The 22,308-nt window shown below is 51.4% G+C and overlaps 1 protein-coding gene across 3 annotated transcripts in view; it reads left to right on the top strand.

Annotated features, from left to right (window-relative positions):
* Positions 1–12,442, top strand: part of Kcnq1 (potassium voltage-gated channel subfamily Q member 1) — a 318,171-nt gene extending 305,729 nt beyond the window's left edge. For 2 of the 3 annotated variants that reach the window (XM_021166795.2, XM_029479748.2), the window contains exon 16: positions 11,303–12,442. In XM_021166795.2, the coding sequence (XP_021022454.1) occupies positions 11,303–11,518 (216 nt within the window). In that variant the 3' untranslated portion in view covers positions 11,519–12,442. The remainder of the gene's footprint in view (positions 1–11,302) is intronic. The other variant, XM_085841141.1, reaches the window with a different exon arrangement.
* Positions 12,443–22,308: the final 9,866 nt, after the last annotated feature.

Here is a 22,308-nt window from a genome sequence, read left to right as displayed (position 1 = left end):
TGATCAGCCATGTGAGGACCAGCACAGGGAACCTGATGGGTGACCTTGTGTTCATATGACAGGTCATGGAGAAGGAGTACCCAGTGTCACAATGAGGAGGCAGCCCAGACACCAGAGCTGAGCACAGAGGACAGAGTAATGGGGAAAGGGTGGCCAGTGGTGAGGTGTTGTGGCTAGTATAAAGTGAAGCATCATTGCTGAATGTGGAAAGATGAAAGCCAGGAGAGCTGGCAGCCCTTTTGTTCCCAGTCACTGGAGGACATGGAATCTCAGCTTCCTTTATTCATATGTCACCCTCTAAACCTTGTTCACTGCCAGCCCCATTGGAGCCCAACCTTGCTTCTCCATCAGGTTCTCCTAGTCAGCAGAGGAAAGGCTGAGCCTACCTATGAGATACTGAAATTTCTGTGCCAAGACTGTGTATGTGGAGGTAGGACACCCTGTGTTGAAAGGAGTAAGGACAAGAACTGAGTTCTGAGGCACAAAGGACCAGAGGAAACAGTATGGGAAACCTTGTCCTGTCCCTAAGTAAGTAACGTACCCCCATGCTCCAGCCAGGCCTCTACTCCAAGCAGAATACTAGGCCTGACCTAGCTGCCAGGCGGGAGTCAATATATTGAGTAGTTAGAAACATTCCAACTCTGTGACCCCACGAGTTTCCGGTGCCAGGAGAGACACAAGATTCTAGTTTCTAGGCCTAGCTACCCAGCCCCCATCTGCAGCCCTAGGCCTAGCTTCCAGCCTGACTCTGGCCTCAGGGGTCCTGACTTCAGAAAATCCTGTCTCAGAGTAGAAGCAGGAAGTAGGGGAGGGAGCGGGCCCCATCCCGTTTCTGCAGGCTGGGCTGGGGGCTGCCTGCCCACCTGGGTCAGCCACAGCTGCAGCTTGGATGACTGACTGGCTGAGTCATGGGGCCCCTTCAATCTCCAGACTGGGACAGAGTCTGAACAGCCGTGAGGCAGGATGTTCAGGCCCCAGGAGGGCAGGCACAGCTTAGAGGGCTTGGGACATCAGCTGGATATTGCTCACCTTTACCTCAAAACGTGCTGCCTAGCTCCCTGCTGCCAACAGGGTATCTGCCTTCCAGAAGCAACTCCCAGTTTCCTGGCTTCTAGCACATAGCCACACTCAGCTCCACAGAGCCTGTGCCCAGCGCCATGCCCACAGCCACAGGTGTGTGCATATACAGTACACACGGATAGGCCAAGCTCTTCAGTTAGTCCCCCTACCAGCAAAGTTCTAGATCATTCTAGCCTATGATTCTTGTATCTCATCCTGTGTTGAGAGCTTACTGAAAGTGGCACTGAGTCCTTGAGGGAGGGGTGAAGGGAACTCCTTAAAGTTCAGCAGGTGTAGAGGGCCTGGAGGGTCCCAGAAGACCAGGAGCCAGCTGATTGGGGTCAGTCAGAAGTCACTCTAGGTTAAGAGTTATAAGGAGCATGAAGGCTAACAGTCAGGGAAGGGTGAGAGCGCCTAAGATAAAATAGTTACAGCCATCTATAGAGTGGCAATAGAGAATAAGGCACAGTGATTTGTATTAGGCAGGAGGGCAAAGGAACACCCAGGTTGGAAGTCTTGAAGATCACTTATGTTGAAGAGAAGGCCAAAGTCTGGGTAGATTGGGTGGGCCATGAGATACAGAAGGCATCCTCTAAAGGCCCCAGATTCAAAGTGGGAGATAAGGGAAAGGAAGCCAGGAAGTAATCTGGAAAGAGAATAGTCTGTAAGGAGCCAGTAACTGGGAATCAGGAAGCCTTGCCCAGAAGGCGTATCCCAGGGAGACCAGGTCACCTGGAGCAGGGGCAGATGCTTAGGAGCTATGGGGGGTTAAGGGCAGTGGGAGCCAGAGGCAAGTGAAGGGGTCACTGGGGGTACAGCTCTTGATACTAGCATGTCGTCCTTCAGTAGAAGGGTCTACTTCAGGCATGCTGTAGGTCCATGGCATTCATGGGCTAGGGTTGTCCCCTGGGTCCTCTTGTCCAGCATGGGATCCCAGCAGGTCCTTTCAGGGAGGCCCACGGCACGTACAGCCACCCCGAGAAGCAAGCGCCCTTGGCATGTTCTAACCAGCGCCCTCAAAGCCTGAGTTGAGCAAAAACAAGCAAGTGGACCGCCACACCTGGATCGTATTACTGCTGATGTCAAAACTGCCACGGAGGGATACAGTGTCTCATGCCGGAGCTAGGCAGGGTAAACACCCTGTCACTAGCCAAGCACCTGGTACAGGAGGCCCCAAGGAGAGGAAGGGAGGCAGCATTGAATGTCTTTATTTTACAGAATAGGTTACTCTAGAGAGCATGTAGATCCACGCAACCTTGTAGAGACCATAATGAAAGCTGACAGCCATGAAATCCAGCACCCAGGTGACACTAAGGGACATGGGGGACCAAGCTCCCAGTGCTCCTGGTTGTTTCTAGGATAGGACGAGGAAAGAAGCCATTAACTGTCAAGCCTTGTATACACAGATACTCAAGTATCTGTGGGGCATGCACGGCTGTTGCGTAGGTCCATTTCAAGGGTAGTCCTGGGCTAAGGGAGGTATAAAGGAAATACAAGGACGTAGGTGTAGCCAATATTGGGGGGGGGGCAGGGAAGCGCTCTTACAGTAGAAGGGTATGGAGTGACAGTGTTCAGACCAGAAGAGGGCTAGACGCCCTGTACCCTGAGAGGCCCGTGAGATGCACCAGGGAAAACCTCGGATGGAAGCAAAAAACTGGGGCTCTGTCTATGACAAGATGGCACTTGGAAATGTTCAACAAGAAGCATCTGTGGGAAGATCTAGGATGAACTAAGTCAGACTATCCACAGAGAGTACATTCCCAGCAGCACCCAGGCAAAGCAGGCCCCGGTCCGTGTGACCGTGGGAATGGACACTGGCCATAGTCAAGAGTCCCAGTAAGGTTTTTCACCAAGAAGCAAGGGCACCAAAGGAAAGAGAAAGCAAAAGCCAAGAGGCCGAACATTTCTTTCCCTGACCTGGCTCCTGAGGGGTGGGAGAAAATGTGTCATGTGAACAGGTTAGCTGGTCAGATATGTGTATACGTGTGAAGGGCTGGGCTGAGAACAGCTCACCAGTGTTCGCGCATCAGCAGATAGCTCCCAGAGTGGCTGGCAGAGGTGGGCGTGAACAAAGGGGCAGACAGAACAAACTGCAGGTCTAGGGCGGCTGGAGACTGGAAAAAGGAGCTGAAGCCCCTTTAACAGCAGCCACAGACCGGCTTGTGTTTGCTTGGGACACAGGGTGTAGTGCAGGCCCAGGTGAGCAGCCCTGATCAACTGCCTGAACCCCATGTGACCCCTCTCCACCTACCACCATTGCCCACCTAGTTTGGCCAAAGGCTCTGGCCTCTGGTACAACATGTTCTGTCTGGAGTTCTCAAGCTTCCGGGACTCCATCAGGAGAGAATCCAATGCTGGTGGGGCCTGTGCCTGACGCCAGCACAAACAGGGCCTCTCAGCCTCCAGAGTCCTTTTTCAGCCTGTCTAGAAGAATGTCCAGCCTGAGCAGCTGCTACAGAATCTGCCCATGGGGGGGGGGCGCGGATATGAGCAGACAGAGCAGCAGCTTCCTAGTCACCCTGACAGGGAGCTGCCTCTGCAAACAGGACCCTTTGAGACTGATGAGAACTGGCTGGTCTTTTGGAAAAGGTGGAGTCCCTATTCTGAGCCTAGGTTCCTCCCCCCCACCCCCCAACCTCTACTGGCAGGCAGAGGCCTCCAGTATTGTCAGAAGCTAGGGGCTATGGGACCCCACACCTGCCACTGGTCTGCTCCAGGACCTTTGTCCCCAAAGCTGACATCAGTTCACACAGAGCAGGGAAACTATGGGGTGGGCAGTTCCAAGCAACAGGGGTACCTAGGAGGGAGGAGATGGCCCAGTGTTCTGTACCTTGAGGCCACATGATGCTAGCCCTGGGATATTGACTGTGCATCTGTGTAAGCCAGCACAGTCTGAAAACAGGGTGAAGGGTGAGTCACATGAACACCAAGGGTGACTTCAGTGGTAGCAGAAGAAGCAGAAGGGAGGCAGCCAATAGGATCATATGGGAGAGGTGACAACGGCTCCCAGCTCAAGTTAGGCAGTCAAGAGCAAAGTCAACAGGGTTGACTGGGAGGGAAATATTGCTCTCATCACCCTGCAAGATTCCACCACAGAACCACCACCTGCAGCTCTGTAAAGGACACTCCTGGCCTCCCATACCAAAGCCCCAGGGATTAAAGCTGGAAACCAGGTGGAAGCCTGGTCACAGGCTTGGGAGACTGAGGCAGGAGGATCATAAATGTCAGGCTGTCTTGGTTTACATAGTGAAACCCAGGATAGAAGGGAGCTGTTTATAGTGAACTCTAGAACACCATATGTGCTGAGAGCTTTGTATGTAGAAAATACCCCCCCACACACACACACACACTATGTGAGGGATCAGCTACTACAGGGAACCCTGAAGCAACCACACACACATAAAAGATTTAAGGGTAAAATACAAACCTAAAAACCACCCAAAAAATTCACATTGGACTGAGGAAGAGCAATACAAGCACACCCTGACTTGGATACCATGAAGAAAAAAAAATGGGTGGTACTTCTATTTGGAAAAGCAATGGTCACCATCATTGCAGACACAAACCAAATGCATGCAAGAGAAAACACTTGTGATCTACATGTCAAAAGATAAGCCTTCACATACAAAGAGCCTTTACAAATCAATGAACATGAAAGGACTTGCCGGCTAACCTCATTGGCCTTTGCCCAGGCCTTTCTAGGGAACAGGGCTCTTGGGGGCTTCCACCCCCTCATCCAAGAGAAAGGCCAGAGATTAATTAACTCCCTCCACAAATATTTGTTCTGGATCACATGAGTTTACTAAGCACCTACTGTGTGTCATACATTAAAAGACCCTAATAATAAAAGTCCCTAATAATAGGGACTCAACAGGAATGGCACACTCAGGACCTGATCTCAGGAGCCTCAAGTTTGAAGAAGAAACAATAAACAAGTAAATTAATAAACTCAGGAAGCCTGTGGAGAGGCAGTGGTCACAGAGTGTGCAGGGGAAGTGGGATAGGCAGAAGCTTTTGCTAAAGCAATAGGCATTTGAGTTGAAAGTCCACAAAGAAATGTAGAGTGGGGTTTGCAGGCAAAGGGGCCAGTGAGTGCAAAGGTCCTCAGGTAAATGGAGAATGTGTTCAGGATCTGTGTGAGGGAAGGGCTGGAGGAGGGCTGCAGAGGGAGAGGGCATTCAATCGTGTAGTGGGAAATCTGAGAAAAGGCACAGAACTAAGCACAAAGGTCAGCCAATGCTGCCTAGAGCAAAGCAGAGGAGAGGAACATAGGCACCTGGGTCAGAGGTGAGAAGGCGGGCCTAGCCACGCCCTGTCCTCAGAGGTTGGCAGAGGCTGGATTTATGAGTACTTGTGTGGGGATGCGTGTGTGTGTGTGTGTGTGTGTGTGTGTGTGTGTGTGTGTGTGTAGGCTATTTGGGTGCAGGTCTACATGACAAAGCACCTCTGAAGTACACATAAAGTAAGCTAAGAATCCTAGACAAAGCCCAGGGACTGAGGCAATTCTCTTGTGTGAGGAGGCCCTTGAGGAGTAACTGGCTGGGTTGAATAGTAGGGGTTCCTACCACATCTCAGTCTTGGGGTGCCCTTTTTAGTGTCATGTCCCATCTGGTGTGGCTGATGAATTCACTCTAGTGTTGCTGATAATCAGGAATATTCATTTGTTGGTATAAATAATGTATCCGGTAAGCTGGCTGTGGCAGGTGTTTATCTGCATAAACAAGACCAGAAGTCAAGTCGTTATTTCTTGACTTTTTTTTTTTTTTCTTAGAGACAGTGTCTCTTTATATCATCACCCTGGCTGGCCTTGAACTCACAGAGATTCGATCACCTCTGCTGGGATTCTGGTGTGTACCACCACGCCTGGCCTTTTTGACTTTTGTAAAATGAATAACTGAGGTTGAAGACATTGCTTTATTAACTGGAGGACCTGGGATGGGTACAAAAAGTCACTGTTCTACATGGCCTGGAAGCTTCCAGCTTGGCCCCTGCCTGGATTCTCAGGTATGCTCAGCCATGTACCCTGTGGATCCTGGGAGCCAAAGACTGAAGGCCATCCTGTCAGCCAGAGATCCAGCATGCAGGTTTTTCTACAAAAGCTGGAGCGCTAAAGCAAAGTCATAAGTACAATAACTGTAAGCACAGCCTCTCTTGGTCACTGCATCTAATGTGAGCTCGCATGCGGTCCACAAGACCAGCCTTCACAAGCTCCAACTGACCATGTGCAATTCGTGGGAGTTCTCCATGATCTCACCATGCAGATGCATGTTGGGTGAGGATGGGCCCTGTGGGCAGCACTCCTTCCCCTCATGCTTAGACTCTGGAATGAAGGTGCTCACATGTCTAGCACTGGCTGCGTCCTTTCATGAACTTAAAAGAGTACTACAGCGAGTGTGTGCAGAGACCCGCAACTGACAGGGCCCAGTTCCAATGAGAGAAACAGGTGACTAACAAAAGACAGCTGGAACCCTGAAGAACCCATGACTATGAGCTGACAGGGACACAGCAGAGGTAAGAAAAAGCCAAGAGTGGAGAGCCCTGAGACAGGCACATGCTGCCGCATTTGAGGAATAGCAGTAGGTTTGGAACCAAGAGAATAAGAAAGAGAAAAGGTCACGTGGAAAATGGAAGTAAGTTACAAGGCGCTCCTTGGGCCAGCAAGACAGTGATGTTTTGTGTTTACAAAGGACTATCATGCATAAAGCCACTGAAGTGAGCCAACCAGTAGACACTACTGTAAGAGTCCCAGAACTGGGGATAGATAGCTGGGCTGGGATGAACTGGTGAGGTGCAGCTCAGCTGTGTCAGGGGTGCTGGCCTCCTGCTGAAAGGATTCTGGGAGACAGGAGGAAAGTTACATTGCAGAAAGCCAGCAAAGGGTTTACAAGGAGGAGATGACCTGTAGAAGCCACACTACATACCCGCTCTCTCAGTCTGGGGATGTTTAAGATGAGGACTTATAATACTACCTCCTGAGATGTGTGTGAGCTTGTTTGTGTTTGGAAAGGACCATCATGTATAAACCCACTGGAGCACTGGTACCCAATACATGCTTAATAAAGAAAGGTCTACTGCCCATTGCTCTCTTGCAACCTAACTCCCAACTTTGGCCCCAGCTCTTCCTTCTACCATAGGACCCTAGGCATTCTTCTTTCCTTTTGCGAAAAGAAGGGTCATACTTAGCCTAGACAGTTAAAGAGGAGTCTTTCTGGTGGTGGTGTCAGAATGATGGGGAGAGAGAGAGCGGAGACTAAGGGATGGGCAGGCAGCCTAGGGGAGGACTGAGGATTGTCAGGCTCTGCCAGGCAGTGTTCTATCCAGACGGTAGTTGCCTGATCCATAAGATGCACAAATAGAGGCCAGTGGGAGCAGGGTCAACTGACCCAGCCAGGGAGCAGCCCAACTGGGCTCTGGGTTCCTGAGTACCCTGCCTTCTCTCTACATCCCACTGGCCAACTCCCCACAGGCCCTTCTAGGGCCAGGTTGGCATTCGATGACTCTTCATTGGGTATCAAACATTTTTAATATGGCCCTGAAATTAACCCACCAATGTCGTTCAAGTCACCAAAGGCCATCCTCTCATGACCCTGAACTGACCAACAAGGATGCCCAGCCTGAATACATCCCAGAGCCTTACACCCTGGTATCCCCCATCCCAGGTTAAGCTGGTTTCAGGGGGGTACTGACCAAGGATCAAGGCTAGGCAAGTTCTGAAAAAAAAATCTAAAAAGACTCTTCAGATTTTCCTTTGAAAACAAATTCATAACCACATCAAACAAGAATCCCTGTCGCTTTGAGTCTGATCCCCAGCCGCCGCAGGCTCTCTAACTAGCTGTTATTCTAATTGCTTTTTTCTCTTCTGAGGCCCACAGAAGTCATCTATGGTTTCTCCTTTGGTGAGCAGAGATGGGGCACAGCAAGGCTTTTGTCTGCCTTGCCCTGTTAATCACTATCAAATTGCAAATAGTGATGAGATCTGAGATCTTCAAAACTGATCTGTCCCTGTGGCTCTTGAAGAGCACCAACCCAGAGCCCAGAGCAGATCCTCTCTTCACTGAAGGTGGTGGCACCTCTCAGGGCACCTGTGTGACGTGGCTCCCTGCCTTCACCTACTCGGCACTGGGCACCAATGCTCACAAGCTCTCTAGCTGAATTCCAAATGCCAAAAGGAGAAAGTAGAGCCAGGTGGCTTCAAGAAAAATTGCTAAAAGGTTGTCTTTGGAGCTGAGTTCTGGGCAGAGGAGCCACCATACACCAGGCCAGTACCCTTCCTGCAGTGGCCCAGCAAGACCCAAGACAAGCTTGGGCATGAAGGGCCTCTCTACATGCTACTCTGGGAGCCTAAGTGGCTAGAAAGGAGGCAGAGCCCAGAAGAACAAGCTAAGACCACCCTGTGCCCTGTCCTCAAGGCAAGAAGCATGGCAGGCAAGCTCCCCCAGACTCCTTGTGCAACATATCCAGTGGACAGCAGCATGTTCCACTTCACAGCTAGGGAAGCAGAGGCAACAAGGAGCATGCATGGCCATATGCAGTCCCACCTCACAGGGCAACCCTTGACCCCCAAGCTTTGCTAGACAGATTAGCCAGCAAGCACTGTGGCCAGCTACCAAGATCCAGGCTAGAGCATAAATGAAGTACAGACATCCTGCTGGCCAACTCCCCCACAGGCCCTTCTGTTGCCAGGTTGGCATCTGATGGCTCTTTGTTGGGTATCAAACATTTTTAATATAGCCCCTGAAAGTGACCTATGAATGTCCTCCAAAGGCTATCCTTTCATAATCCTACAGAAGGTCCTGAGCTCACCAGCAAGGATTCCCCAGGTTGAATATGTTCCAGACCTTGCACCTTGAACCCAAGCCCTGGTATCCCCACCTCAAGCCAAGTTGGCTTAGGCAATCTGGTCTGAACAAGGCCAAAAAAGCTTAAGAACTCAGCCACAACTTACTGTTCCTCACCCATGACATCCAGGGCAAGCAAGAGATTCTATTTATGGGTAGCTAGACAAGCTAGGAAGATCCTGTGGATGGCCAAGAAGACCCAGAAAGGTCCTACACATGACCATGAAATCCAGGCAAACTCTGAGGTGACTGGAGAGTTGAAGGAGTGGGCACATTCAAAGGAACCCTTGTACTGTTTGCTGCCTTCAAAGGCCTGTCAAGGTGACAGTGGCACAGTGAGGTCCTAGACTCTAGACACTCTCAAGACTCTAGCCCATATCCTGCCCCTAGCAGCTTGGCCAATAGGATATCTTTGAACCCACACAGGCTCCTCCAAACCCCAGTTGACTCAAGTGGCATCCATGGGGTCATTGTGAGTTTGGGAACTGTCCAGGGAAGCTTCAGGGACACCCTTGATTAGCACACACAGGCTTGATAGGCCCTGTGGCAGCTGTCCCATAGGAGGTTTCAAACAGCCCCACCCCCACCCCAAGAACTCTCCTTAAGGACTCTGTCCACTAGCAAATGAGATGTGTCCACAGGTGCTCAATTGTGGGTTAGTAAACATTCATGAAGCCATCCATCTCCATGAGCCAACTGGTGCTTTTCTCCCGCCTACTCAGATTAGCTGTGTGTTTAAAGTTGCATGAAGCTAGACCAAGACTAGCCTCAGACAACCCTCCTTTGGTACAGAATTCACCAAGGCCTTGGACAGGTCATGAACCCTGGCTTCACCTGCCAGGATCAACCTAGCTTTAGCTTCCACCCCCTGTACTCTTAAGCCCTGGCTTCAGTTTCCCCATGTAAGCCCTCCAGCCTGGATAATCCTATCCAGCCCTTTCAGACTACAAACAAGTATTAGGACAGAGAAGCCAGTACAGAAAGCATCAGAAGCCTGCCTAGGACACAGACTTCACTCACGACACACACTTGTCCAGGAAGATGGGATTTATTCCCTGCCTGCCTCTTGTCCTCAGGGCTCTAGTCACCCAGGTTTTGAGGCCAGCGGTCAGCAATTGGCTGAGTCATCCCATGGTTTTCCCTAAAGCAGCTTTGCAGGTCTGACAATATGACGCCATCTGTCAGAACCTCTGGCTCCATCCCTAAATCACAGGCGTTCCCTTTATATTAGGTCCCAATATAGACATGAGGGAGACCCCTGATGTACTGACAGAGCATGCTGGAGGAACCACTCCAGGTGCTCAGCAGCCGAGGTCCTCTTTCCCAACCCCTGCTCTATTGCTTCTACTAGGTAGGTTCCTGTATCTCCCCCGCAACCCTGCCCCCTCCATGAGTCTCCCAGCTGCCCTTAGGACAGCCCCTGCTTCCTAGGTTATTATGCTAGGGGCTCTGGCCTCCCTGGACAGTGGGTATTTTTTTCTAGAAGAGAAAAGGAAGTAGCTGAGCATTTCAGGCCCCCAGGGCTGGGCTCCAGCCCCTTGCACAATGGCGCCTTCTTTCTAAGGAGTTCTCCAATGGCTCTTCATTGTCTCCTACAAGCACAGCAAGTGTGGCCTCTGTCAAGGGCCTACTTAGGTTCCGCCCTGCCTCTGTCTCCCCTCCAGTTCCTTAGCTACCCACCTAGTGCTTAGAGCAAAACAAGCCCTTTACAGGCATGGAGTAAGGACCACACAGTCAAGAAATCTACTCAGTCACTGCCCTGACCCATGGGGACCTAAAAAGGTGGTGTTGTCCTAAAATAGTACCTTTGAGTTACCTTTGAGGGTGAACATTGTTTCATGAAACCACCCAGCCTCTGCCTGCTTAACCCTGAGCTGTCCCAATCCCTCTCTCTGGGTGCCAACCCCTCCCACAAAGCTCCCCTCCCCCCATACTGTGTAAGGTTCCAAACCCATCCAAGCTGAGCAGATAGCTTGGGACTCTGAGGTCCCACTCATCATGCCACCAGCCCTACCACCTCTTGGCCACAGGAACCCAGAGACTGTTCTAGGAGCTCCATAAGGTTTGTCCAGAGTCTCAAAGACCAAAAGGCCGGGGAAGGGGCTAAGAGGTGACTCTCAGGCACTAGGTCTACCTAGAAACAAGAGATAACTGTAAAGCAATCCCAGGTTAATGCATGTATGGACACACACAAGAACTCAATATTATACTGCACCCCCCCACCCCAATAACAGATACACATGAGGATGACCAAGGGCCTCTAGGCATGGTACACACATCAATTCAACCCACAGCTGTAAAGACATGTGACATACTCTCTTTCAGGCTTTGAATGCCCAGGTCCTAATGTGGCCTGCACTAGGCTGTCTCTAGCACCAGGTTCATCTCTGTTTCTGTCCTTACAGGTGACACAACTGGACCAGAGACTGGTGATCATCACAGACATGCTCCACCAGCTGCTGTCCCTGCAACAAGGTGGTCCAACCTGCAACAGCAGGTCACAAGTTGTAGCCAGCAATGAAGGTGGCTCCATCAACCCTGAGCTCTTCCTACCCAGCAACAGCCTGCCCACCTACGAACAACTGACTGTGCCCCAGACAGGCCCTGATGAGGGTTCCTGAAGGAGCTCAGAAGGGAGGTCCAGGGTAAACCCCCCACAGGTCTGCCTCACCTCCCTCTCAACAGGGGCACACCCACCTGGTACTCACCCCCTTGAAGGCCTGATATGACAGCCTAGCTCCCTAAGGCCCCGAAAGCCATGGGTCAAGCCACTGGCCTGGATCTGGATTTCACCAACACCCCTCTGCCCAGCCAGTGGAACTAGAACTTGTCTGGGCATGGGGTTCCTCTCAGGCCCCTATCAAGCTGTTGATGCTGCTCTTCTGATGGCTGGGACATAGGGATGGGGAGTATATGTATAAAGCAGGATGCAGCTCAGGCAAAGGGAAGCCCGTCCAAGTATGCCAAGTAGCTTTCTAAAGGGAAACAGGAAGAATCTGGAAGAGTCTGGGGTTTCCAACCTCAGCCTGAATCCAGAGACCAGCAGGGAATGTGCAGGGCAAGACAGACCAGGCCCACACTAACTGCAGGCTGTAGCCCAGTGGGAGCTCAGCAGGCTAGAGCCTGTCTCCTTCATTCTCTAGTGATGTTGACCACAACAGGATACTAGAGGGATTTTCAGCTCCCCCATCCCCAAAGATATCCCAAGCAAGGGATTGTCCACTGTCCACCCTAGCCAGGTATGGACTGACAACTTCTCCCCTAAAGTGAAAAGCAGGGCCCTCAAGCCCTATGAGCCCCACATGTGCAGCCTGCCTCCTTCTTGCTGGTCAGAGCTGGTGGGCCAATGCTCAGACTCCAGCCTCTTTCATGCCACATCGAGGTTAGGGGCATCACCGATTCTTCCAGGATTGGTTCCTTGGGCACCACACCTCACAGAAATCAAGATAATTTCTGGTGATTCAGACTCTTGTGTTTTAATGAATTTTGTAGTATGATCTTGATTGAGAGACTTTTCCAAATAAAGTTGGGACATCCCAGGTTGATCTTGGCACAATGCTTACTTTTGAGAGTGTCTGGGGGATCTTTAGATTAACCTAGCACTTATCTTCCACCCTCTGCCCTACTCTACCTTCCTGTCTCCTGTTGATCCCCACAGACAGTCTCAATCTTTTCGTAAATGGGACCCTGCAGTTCCCTGGGACCCAGGTGCCCAGTGGCCACAGAGTGAGAATGATTTGTTGGTCCATGCAGAGAAGGCTCAGGCCCCAAGGGCTCAGAGGAACCATGATATGTGTCAAAGGTTGAGCCAGTGGGCTTGGGGTATCCCTGGGGCTTCCACTCCAAGTATACCTGTCTACTCAGTGTGACCAGGATGTAATTACCTCCACATTCCCAGAAGACCTTGAGCCCTAAAGGTAGCTGAGCCTGGGTCAGGATCTGATTTAGCTGGTACACACTGATATACGCCCAGGAAGTCACCCTCAGACATGTGCCTGGGACTCTCATCTGTCCTTTCCAGCCAAGATGGCTCTCACTGGTGACACGTTCAAGAGTCCTTCTTTTCCAGGACCAGCTCCCAAGGCCCTAAGACTTTCACTTCTGAAATAGAAGTATACAAATAAGTGCTGGGGTTCTTGGGCTCCCTTCAAAGCCCCAGTTTCCCTGTTGGGATTATGATGTTCCTCTGGCTGTCCAGTCAGTCCTCTAGGCTGGAGGCCTATTCTAAGTGAGTACTGCCCTGCTCACCTAGCCCTGTGGCTGTTACTCTTTGTGATCCATCCACTGAGAATGGAAACAGAGCCTTGTGAGCAGGGATTTCCCCAGCCAATGTCCACTGTCTCTACTAATCCCATTCTGTCCTCCTTCCAAAGCCCACCCTATATACTTGGCCATCAGGGCCAGAGGCATCTGTGATTGGAAGGATGGAGGTGCCCTGGTCTTTGGAGGCAGAAGGTAGCAATCAGTAGAATCAAAGAGCCAAGTGTGAGGGTGCAGCTGGAGGCCCCTATAGGAGGGGAAAGCCCCCCAAGGCTCTCTTACCTGAACTTCTTAGGTAGCAGCTCCCTCCACAAAGTCTTAGTGTTGGGTCTAACAAGCACTGGCCAGCTTTTGGAGGGAAGGGTGGAAGGGCAGCTGAGGCCTCAGGCTTCCCGGCCTCAACCCCCCTCAAGGGGGGTTCTGCAGCAACAATTGCTGGAAGGCAGAAGCTGTTGTTTCCTTGTTGGGTAAATATTTGTGGAAGCCCCAGGCTGTGGCTGGCTGTAGCCAGGGCCCTCAGTATTGCCCAGGCAGGCTACAGCCCACTGGGAGCTGAAGGCCATCCATCTGGGTAAGACACAGTCCCTGCACCCTGCTGGCCTCGGTGCCGTGTTATGGACTGTGTAGAGTGGCCAAGTGCTGTTCTCCCGCAAGGACCATTGCAGCCCTCTCGGGTGTGAAATGCAATTTACCTGAAATAAAGCCCAATTATGGAATTACCTAATTAAAGCCGGGGAGAAGGCTGGGCCTGGCAGGCCGGACGCTCAATGCCCGCCCGATGCCCACGGTCTGAAGGAACAGATGGTGCCCCGGCCTGCCGAGCTGGCCACATTCCTTCACTCTGTCCCCCTATAAGTGACCTAGACAGCACACGACCATCTGGTGTGTGACACGTCCTGCAGGCCCTGGACAATGGCCCAGCAGACCTCTCCATGAGAGGGCCGTCGCCCGGGCAACGGTGGCATGTGCGGGAAGGCCCATTTGCAGCCCCTCCCGAGGCCCTTTCTTCGGGCCCTTTGTGGGCCTCTCCTTGGCTCTCTAGCGGCTAGGCTGACAATACCCATAAGTATTTGTCCCCAGAGCTGTGCCTTTGTCCCCTTATCGAGGCCCTGGTGTCCAGTGGGTGCTAGGAGCATTTGCTAGAAGACCAGCAGGGCTCCAATTTCATGGGACTGCCTCTGCCACTGCCCTCCCTTGCTCCCTTTCTGGCCTGACTGTGGCTCTGGAGCACTGAGCTTGGCCCTGCCCAGATCTGAACATCTCCCACCTCTGAGCCTGCATACAGAGGGGAGAGACCCCTGCCACCCAGCTATAATCTTTCACCAGCTACCTGCCCTCTGTCTGTGACATAGGACAGTAAAAGTGTCCTATCACAAAGGGCGGATTAAGAAGAGACATCTAAGCCAAAGAAGAAGATACAACCATATACTTAAGGCAGCTGGAGAAATCTCCTAGGTGGGTGAAGCTGGTTCTTCCTCCCTCCTGCACTCCTGCCTGGTCTTCTAGCTCTAGACCCCTTCCCTGGTCCTCCAGTATCCAGCCACACCCCTTTTCTGGCCACACCCCTCAACATCAAGCCCCACCTCTTAGCCCTGCCTTCTCAGAACCAAGCAAGTCTCCCAAAGGCAGGAAGGCAGCTGGGTAGTCCCTCCCAGGACCACCCTGACTCAACACCACAACACCACATAGCCAACCCACTATTCCTGGTATTTAAACAGCTATGATTACCTGAATATTCCTCCCTCCCCTGCATCCAGCAGCACCCCCATACACATACACACACACATGCATACATACATACATACATACAACATACATACATACATACCACGCACACACTTGGGACTTCCATTGTGATGGGCAGGTACAAGAGTGGGACAGAGGGAACAGCTAGTCCAGGAATATCCCAACCCCAATTGAGCTCAAGCAAAACTAGTTAAATTGGTGGATAAAATAAAGGCACTGACTGACCACAGAGGCATCTGGACCCTGCAGAGGAACTTGCCTTCTAACCTGATCTAGGACACTGCTGTCCCGGCTTTACTCACTCAGCCTCCTGAGTGCAGGTTGGTTAAGAGTTCTTGGTGTTGACTAGAGATGCGTCCCTAAGAATGATCTTCTTTAATGGAGGGTCCAGGAAAGTTGAACAATGAATCCTACTACCCTTATCCCTAGCCTCTGGGACCTGCTCCCCTCCCATCAAAACTCAGGTGCTGGTTGAGTATAGCAAATGAAGTTCACTAGGACACAAGATGCTTTCTTTCCTGGCCAGTCCTTCTATGACCTGAGCTTGGTTCTGTTACCTGCCCTCCTCTCGGTGTTCTTGTGAGGCACTCCAAGGTACCTGGGATCAGCAAAGTTCTAGCCACATCCCCTCCTACAGTTCCCATGACACATCAGGGAACCATCTCCATCACTCTTCACACTCCTTTCAATTCCCCATGCCTGTGGCCCCAGAGAACAGGTCCTTCTTAACTCCCAGAGCTCAGCCCAGCCCCCACTCATCTGTTTCCAGGACTGGGCTCAAACAGGTCCAGGCAGCAGCTTCTCAACCCAAGAGAACCCAGGCCACCTGGCTGATGCTCTCATTGCCTCTGAGATGTAGAGTGGAGTGTAGGGAAGGGGGACATCAAGACATACTGGGGACCATCGTGACGCTCAAACTTTCTCACCCTCCTAACCCCTCCAGCCCTACTCCAGTCACACCCACAGCCTCATCTTCCTGCCAAGCCATAACAGTGAATAGCAGCTGGGTATCCTTCAGGAACAAGAAGGGAAACACTAGGAAGAACAGAGGCCCAGGACAGAAGGGCCTTCAAACAATAAGGCCCCTCCTCCTGGAACATGAGGACACCAAGGCCAGCACCATAAGTGTAAAGAACCATAGCAGATACTAGCAACCGTGTTGATGTCCATGATTTGTGCTGCCACCAGCTACTGTGGGCAGGGAGGTGTCTATAGACTTATATCTGGGAAGGAGAGACATTGAAGACATTCTGTGCTGACCTCTCCCCATCCTCACCAAAAAAGAAATAGTCTGACATAAAACTATTGAAGAAAGTCAATAATGAGCATTTAACAAAGATGCTGAAGTGTAGCTCTTCACAGTTGATGGTTTCTGTGGGGGAAGGGGGGGATGGGGAAGGACTCCGTTTTCCTTAACGGGCTGGCCAGTGGGAGTTTGACCAGGTTCCAGTGAATAGATATGGGCAGCACAAGTTGGACCTGGGGGGGTGGTTGTTGGGAGGCTTGGGTTCTTTTCTTTTTTGAGGGGGTGTCCAAGGGTGGAAAGGAAGATGGGCCTGAGAGGAATGGGAAGTGTGATCAGAGTGCATTGTATGAAATTCCCAAATTAATAAACAACATATTGGGAGAGAAATAAAGAGCCACAGCAGAGAAGTTAGATGCTTAGCCTAGAATCCTCAGGATGTGGAGAGATGAAGTGGCTGAGGAAGAGCTGCCTTCTAGGGCCTTGGGATGTCAGAGAGACAAGGCTGAAGAAAAGATGGAGAAAAGTTCTCAGGTGGCCTGAGCAGAGCTCTTCTGTCAGCCCACACAAGCTAGAAGTCACTATTCACCATGCCTTACAGAGGCAGCCACAGCCCTTCAGGGCATGCCCACTGGTTCCAAGTACGGTAGCACCTACCACACAGAGGTCACTTGGATCCTCAAAATGCAATTATATACTGACAACTAATGAGACTCCCCAAACACCATAGAATTCTTTCTGGTTGTTTCATAAGACTTTATCCTCTCCTACCATCAAACACACACACACACATACACACACACACACACACACACACACAGGTAGGGGAAAGATATATAGACAGAGGAAGGGGCAGGTAGAAGCATGTGAGATAGAGCGCTTTCTGGTGAAATAGCCAGATTGAGCCTCATCCAGTGGCAGTTCAGACTTCCAGGTAAGTATGGCACCCATGTCTATGCTAAGACATCTTGTGTCACAGCCCAGGCACCCTAAGGGTCAGAGGATCTGCCAGTGGGGCCTGGTACAGAGGAACATGGAGAACCCACATCCCATAATATAGCTCTGAGGAGGCATGACTGAGAAGACTCGAAGTTAGAAGTGATCAGCCAGGCTTGGGAGCAAGTTCACACTAGGGAGGGTTCTCCAAGGCATGAGAGTACTGTGGGGCCCAGGAGAGGACAAAGGAGAGAGACTCCAGCCTTACTCATCTCTCAGGAGCCAAGCCTGTCCTGGGGATGTCGGAGGCTCCTCGGCAGGGGCTTCCTTGATAGGGCAGTGCCCAGTCATTATGGGTCCTGTCTGAAGACTTGTTCGGGTGTACAGAACAAGGACAGTTAGTCGACCTGGGTCTGCTCCAAACCAGGCTGGCTCAGCAGTGAGGCTCCTAGGATCCTGTGCTGTGGTGCCCAAGGCTAGGCCTATTCTTCTCCAGCCCTCCAGCTCATCACCATATGGCCTAGACAAACCTGCATGGCCTGCTCTATTCAGGAAGCTGATACCACCTTCCAAACCTTCAATAGCTGAGAACCAGTGTTTATGGACTTACAGGAAAAGAAAGTGAGGCACCTGTGAGCTTTGCCTGGGGAGGGGGGCTTGTCACAGCCTCTGGACCATGCAGGTCTTTTCGCTGTTTTCAGGGACAAGAAAGATCTACCAAGTATATAGGAAGAAGAAGGCTCAGAAGGCCCATTGTCCCATCTGGCCTGGCCAGATCCTGTGGAGCCACTTAGGAGAGTTGGATAGGAGAGTGAAATAATTGAGTGACTCAACCCAAACCACCCAAAACAGTGGCTACACCCTTGAGTGTGTGGGGGGGGCGGGGGGAGAAGGTGCAGCCCAGGAAGTGAGAAGGGGAGCCCTTATGGTCAAGGGCTTTGAGCTTATAAAGCATTTGCCACAGATTCCCCCATTCCCAGCCTCTCACTGGATGCTGTTGTGGTCACTCTCCATTCAATAGGTGGAGCAAGGCCATTTTAAGAACAGGATGTAAACTGAATACCTGGAAGAACTCCCTGGGTCCCTGTAGCCCATCCAGGAATCTCTGCCCTTTGCCTGAATGGAGATCAGGGGCTGACTGGTGAAGCAGGTGGCTTTCATATGCTGATAGCCTCCAGGCTACAGGACACAGGAGACTACCTCCACACAGTGTCCCTCGAAGCTCTGAAAGCTGGAAGGCTACCTCTGATACCTGAAGTCAGCTCCAAATAGCAAGACAGTTTGCCAACCCACACAACACCCCTCACCTCAGGGGCTCTGCCCCCTGCTCAGCCTTAAAGTCAGCTGACTCTGCAGGGGTGTGTATACATATCTGAAATCAAAACGGGAGTTGCTTTGGTTAATCTGCTTGGCTCAATTAGCACAGAGTTCAAGAGACTGGAGGAAGCCATGCCTCCCTCCCATACACCACCCAGACCACGAATAGCTCTCTCAAAGTGCACAGAGAGGGCAATCCTCTAGAGCTGCAGCTGCAGAAGGGCAACAGAAGCCAATCCCACCCCCTTATCCCTAGATACAAATCCCTCTAACCTCCCCTCAGCCACCAGCCTGGGAACTGTCCTCAAAGCACTCTACCAGTCCTGTGTGTCCTAAATGCATGCAAGGGCTTCAGTTATGCAGCACCCAGCTGGCCCGGCTTCCAGAGAGCCCTGCCAAGGCCTGGCACCCTTGCCCTGAGTAGTCCCTCTTGCTGCCAGGAGCAGAGAGGCCTCAGGTCACCACCAGCAGATTGCTTTCTTGCAGCATTCTGGGCCCTGTTCCCCAGGGAGCCAGCCTTATGAGCCGTAAAGTCCCGAGGCCTCCAGAATCCACCTGCAGTCATTCCTGCTCTAGGAAACTGAATCCCAGCAGCAGATGACAGCCGAAGGTGGCGGGACAGAATGCCCATTCAGCCCTCAGAGGAGCCAGCCTGCCAACGCGGCAACTGCTTCCGCACATAGGACCAGTACCACCAAAACCCTAAGGAAATCCTGGGGACCCACACCAGGAGCAGAGAGGAGTAGGATGTATCCCACCCTGAGACCCAGGACAACAGGGAGCATCGGTAAAGAAGGCAGCTACCTCCAGAACTTCACAGACAGGGCAGCCCAGAGCAGGATTAGGGACTTCCCTGCCCTGCCCCTGCCTTGTGTTATGATCTGGAACTAAGGCTGGGCCCTTATCCACAGGCCTAGTTCCTCTGGAACAGAGCTGAAAAGAGCTAACTCTACCCAGTGTTCAATTCACCATCCTCCCTAAGTGAGCAGATGAATGGAGGAGACCTAGCCCAAAGGCCACTTACCAGTTGGGCAGGAAGCGGGAGGCTAAAAGAACAGGAGATAAACACAGACTGAAGCCCCTGAGGCACTGCTCACCAGTTGAGGCAGGCCTGGATGCTGAAAAGGTGCCCTTTCTCTATTACCTGCTGGGCTGCCCCTCTAGCTAGATTCCACCCCACCCCCAAGTCCCAGGCTCCTAGAGTGTCTCTCCTGAGGATTGGGAAAACTGGGCTGGCTGCCTCTCCACTCAGCTCTTCTGTGAGGCTGATCATCCTGCAGCCATACCTGTCCACTCTAGATATCTGAAAAGAGAACCCTGTGGGTAAAAGGTAGGAAGGAGGGACTTGAAACCCTGGGAAGAGCCCAATCAAGGCCTGACACCCTGTTTTCTACCTACTGCAGTCCTGACTTGCCCAATGCCACCACCTCAGACCAAATTGCCCCTTCCTTCCTTCTCTATTTGCCAAACTCCTGACCATCCTACAGAAGTGAACACAAAGCCTTCCAATGTGGCTCCAGACTCCCTGGCTTTCAGCAGATATCGTCCTCTATAGATAAAGTAGTATCCTCGGAACAGATGACAGGGATAGTTGACAAGGAGAACCCTTGGAGATTAAGGAATGCTGACATGCAGGAAGCCAGCTCAAACTGGATGCAAGAACTCCTGAAGACAACTACCAAGGGGCTGTGGTCACTCAAATCCTTGAGCACACCAGACTGTTTTCTGGGGGCCTGAGACCTGGCTGGTCAGAGTAGGAGGTGCCTAGTATGGGCAAATAGGAACTGGCTCTCCCTGTTCTCTACCAGCCCTACTGCCAGGACCATAGCTCTACTACACAGAGCAAAGCCCCCTATACCATTCCCATATAGGAGCCCCTGTGTGCTCACACCCCAGGGCCCCAGACACCAAATACACCCAGGATCCTTGTTACACAAACTCCACACCCAGCAAGCATCCAGTTCGTTATTGTTATTTTGTGTGTCATTATTCAGATGTAAGTGCACACATATGTTCTGGATGCACAGTATGTGTGTATGTGTGTGGAAGCCGGATGTCAACCTTGAATGCCATTCCTTGGTCTGTCCACTATGTTTTTTTCTTTTTCAGACAGGGTCTCACATGGGCCTGGAGCCTATCAAGTAGGCTAGGCTAGGGACTGAAGACAGGTCTTCATGCTCTCAAGACAAAGACTTAATGACTGAGCTATTTCCCCAGCTCTTTATCATCGTCATCTTTATTTATTAATCGTTCTACTGCAAGGCCATGTCCAGCCTAGTCTATGATTTACTTTGTTACTCCCCTCCCCCCATTCTCCGCCATCCTCCCTTATGGCCTCCCTCCCATTGTTTCCCAGAGTTTCTGCTTCTGTTTTCCTACCATCAGTGCATACATGACTTTATGTCATCTCTGAAGTCTAGGACCCACAAAGGACACTTGCCACATTTGTCTTTCTGAGACTGACAGCTCACTTGATGTGATTGGCTCCTGTTGAATCCATTTTCTTTCAAACCACCTCACTTCATTCTTTTCTGCAACTAGGGGGAAAAAAAGTCCCATTGTATATATAAACCACCTTCTCTGTACTCAGGCACCTTTTCTCACATACCTAGGCTGCCCCCATACCTCAGCCATTATGCATAATGCCGTGATGAGCGGCAACGTGCAGGTATCTTGGTGATATGTTGACTTAGAGGCCTTTGGGTAAATAACCAGGAGTGTATAGCTGGGTCATATGGAAAACCCGTTGTTAGTTTTTTGACAAACCTTCATACTGATTTCCAGAGTGGCTGGACTAGTTTCGTTCCCCGCCAGCAGTGTAGTGTACAAGGGAACTCTTTTCTACAGCCTGGCCAGTGTTTGTTATTGTTCTTGATGGCTGCCATTCAGACCAGACCAGGATCAGATGGAATCCCAATGTAGCTGGAGTATGCCCACATGCAGGACACCCCAAGATGTCACTCTTCATGTGCCTGTCCACCCTGTCTTTCATTGGCCTAAAGCTAGCAGATCAGGCTAGGATGGCTGGGCCCTGTCTTCACCTGTCCAGTGTGGGATTACAAACCTGGGCTAGCTTTTTTTAAAAAATGGGTTCTGGGGATTGAACTCATATCTTTATGCAAATGGAGTCATCTCCCCAACCCTTGAGCATGCCTTTTATTTGCACTTCCCTGGTGACTGGTGAAAGCAAGCAATGCTTCCTGTGTTATTAGCCATTCGTTCCTCTTCCCTTAAGCACTGAGCGCTCGCTCATTCTACTAGTCTGTTCCATTGAGTCGCTTCTGCTTTCACGGTTAGCTTCTTGAGTTCTCTATAGATATCAATCCCCACAAACAGGGGAGTCTTAAACCTTGCTGTCACAGGATGCCTGGGGATGCCCCACAAGGCAGGTCCCCCGCCGCTGCCAGGACCTGCTTACTGGGCCTGTCCTGGCCATCTCACCCATGTTGACCAGGCCTGAAGCTATTCATCCCTTCATCCACCTTAGTGTCAGGTGCCACTCTCCCCACTCCCCAATCCCAGGCTGCTCTCCTAGCTCCTCAGGGGGCAGGGCTTCTCCAGCCTGTGCACACAGACTGAAAGGCCTGGGTGGAAGTTCCATGGCTCCAGGCCCAGCGTCTCTTCTCCACCTCACACCCAGCAAGCCTCAGGATGCCACCTGCTCCCCCCCCCCCATCTCTGCAATGCCAAGATTACAAATATGGGCCACTATCCTAGCTTCTCCCACCCCCACCCAACAGGAATTCAAGAGATAGAACTCACATCTTCATGCAAACTAAGCCATTATCTCCCCATCCCCACAGTGGATTTTCTTTGCACTTCTGAACATTTATAGGCCCACAGATAGGGATGGTCCCAGACACTGAGGCACATCACTGACAAGAGAACCACAACCCCTTGGCATACCTA

Source organism: Mus caroli, unplaced genomic scaffold, assembly GCF_978045245.1.
Source record: "Mus caroli unplaced genomic scaffold, Mus_caroli_1 scaffold_8, whole genome shotgun sequence".
NCBI lineage: Eukaryota > Metazoa > Chordata > Mammalia > Rodentia > Muridae > Mus > Mus caroli.
The sequence above is the reverse complement of the archived record's forward strand: the minus strand, read 5'-3'. Positions and strand labels throughout refer to the sequence as shown.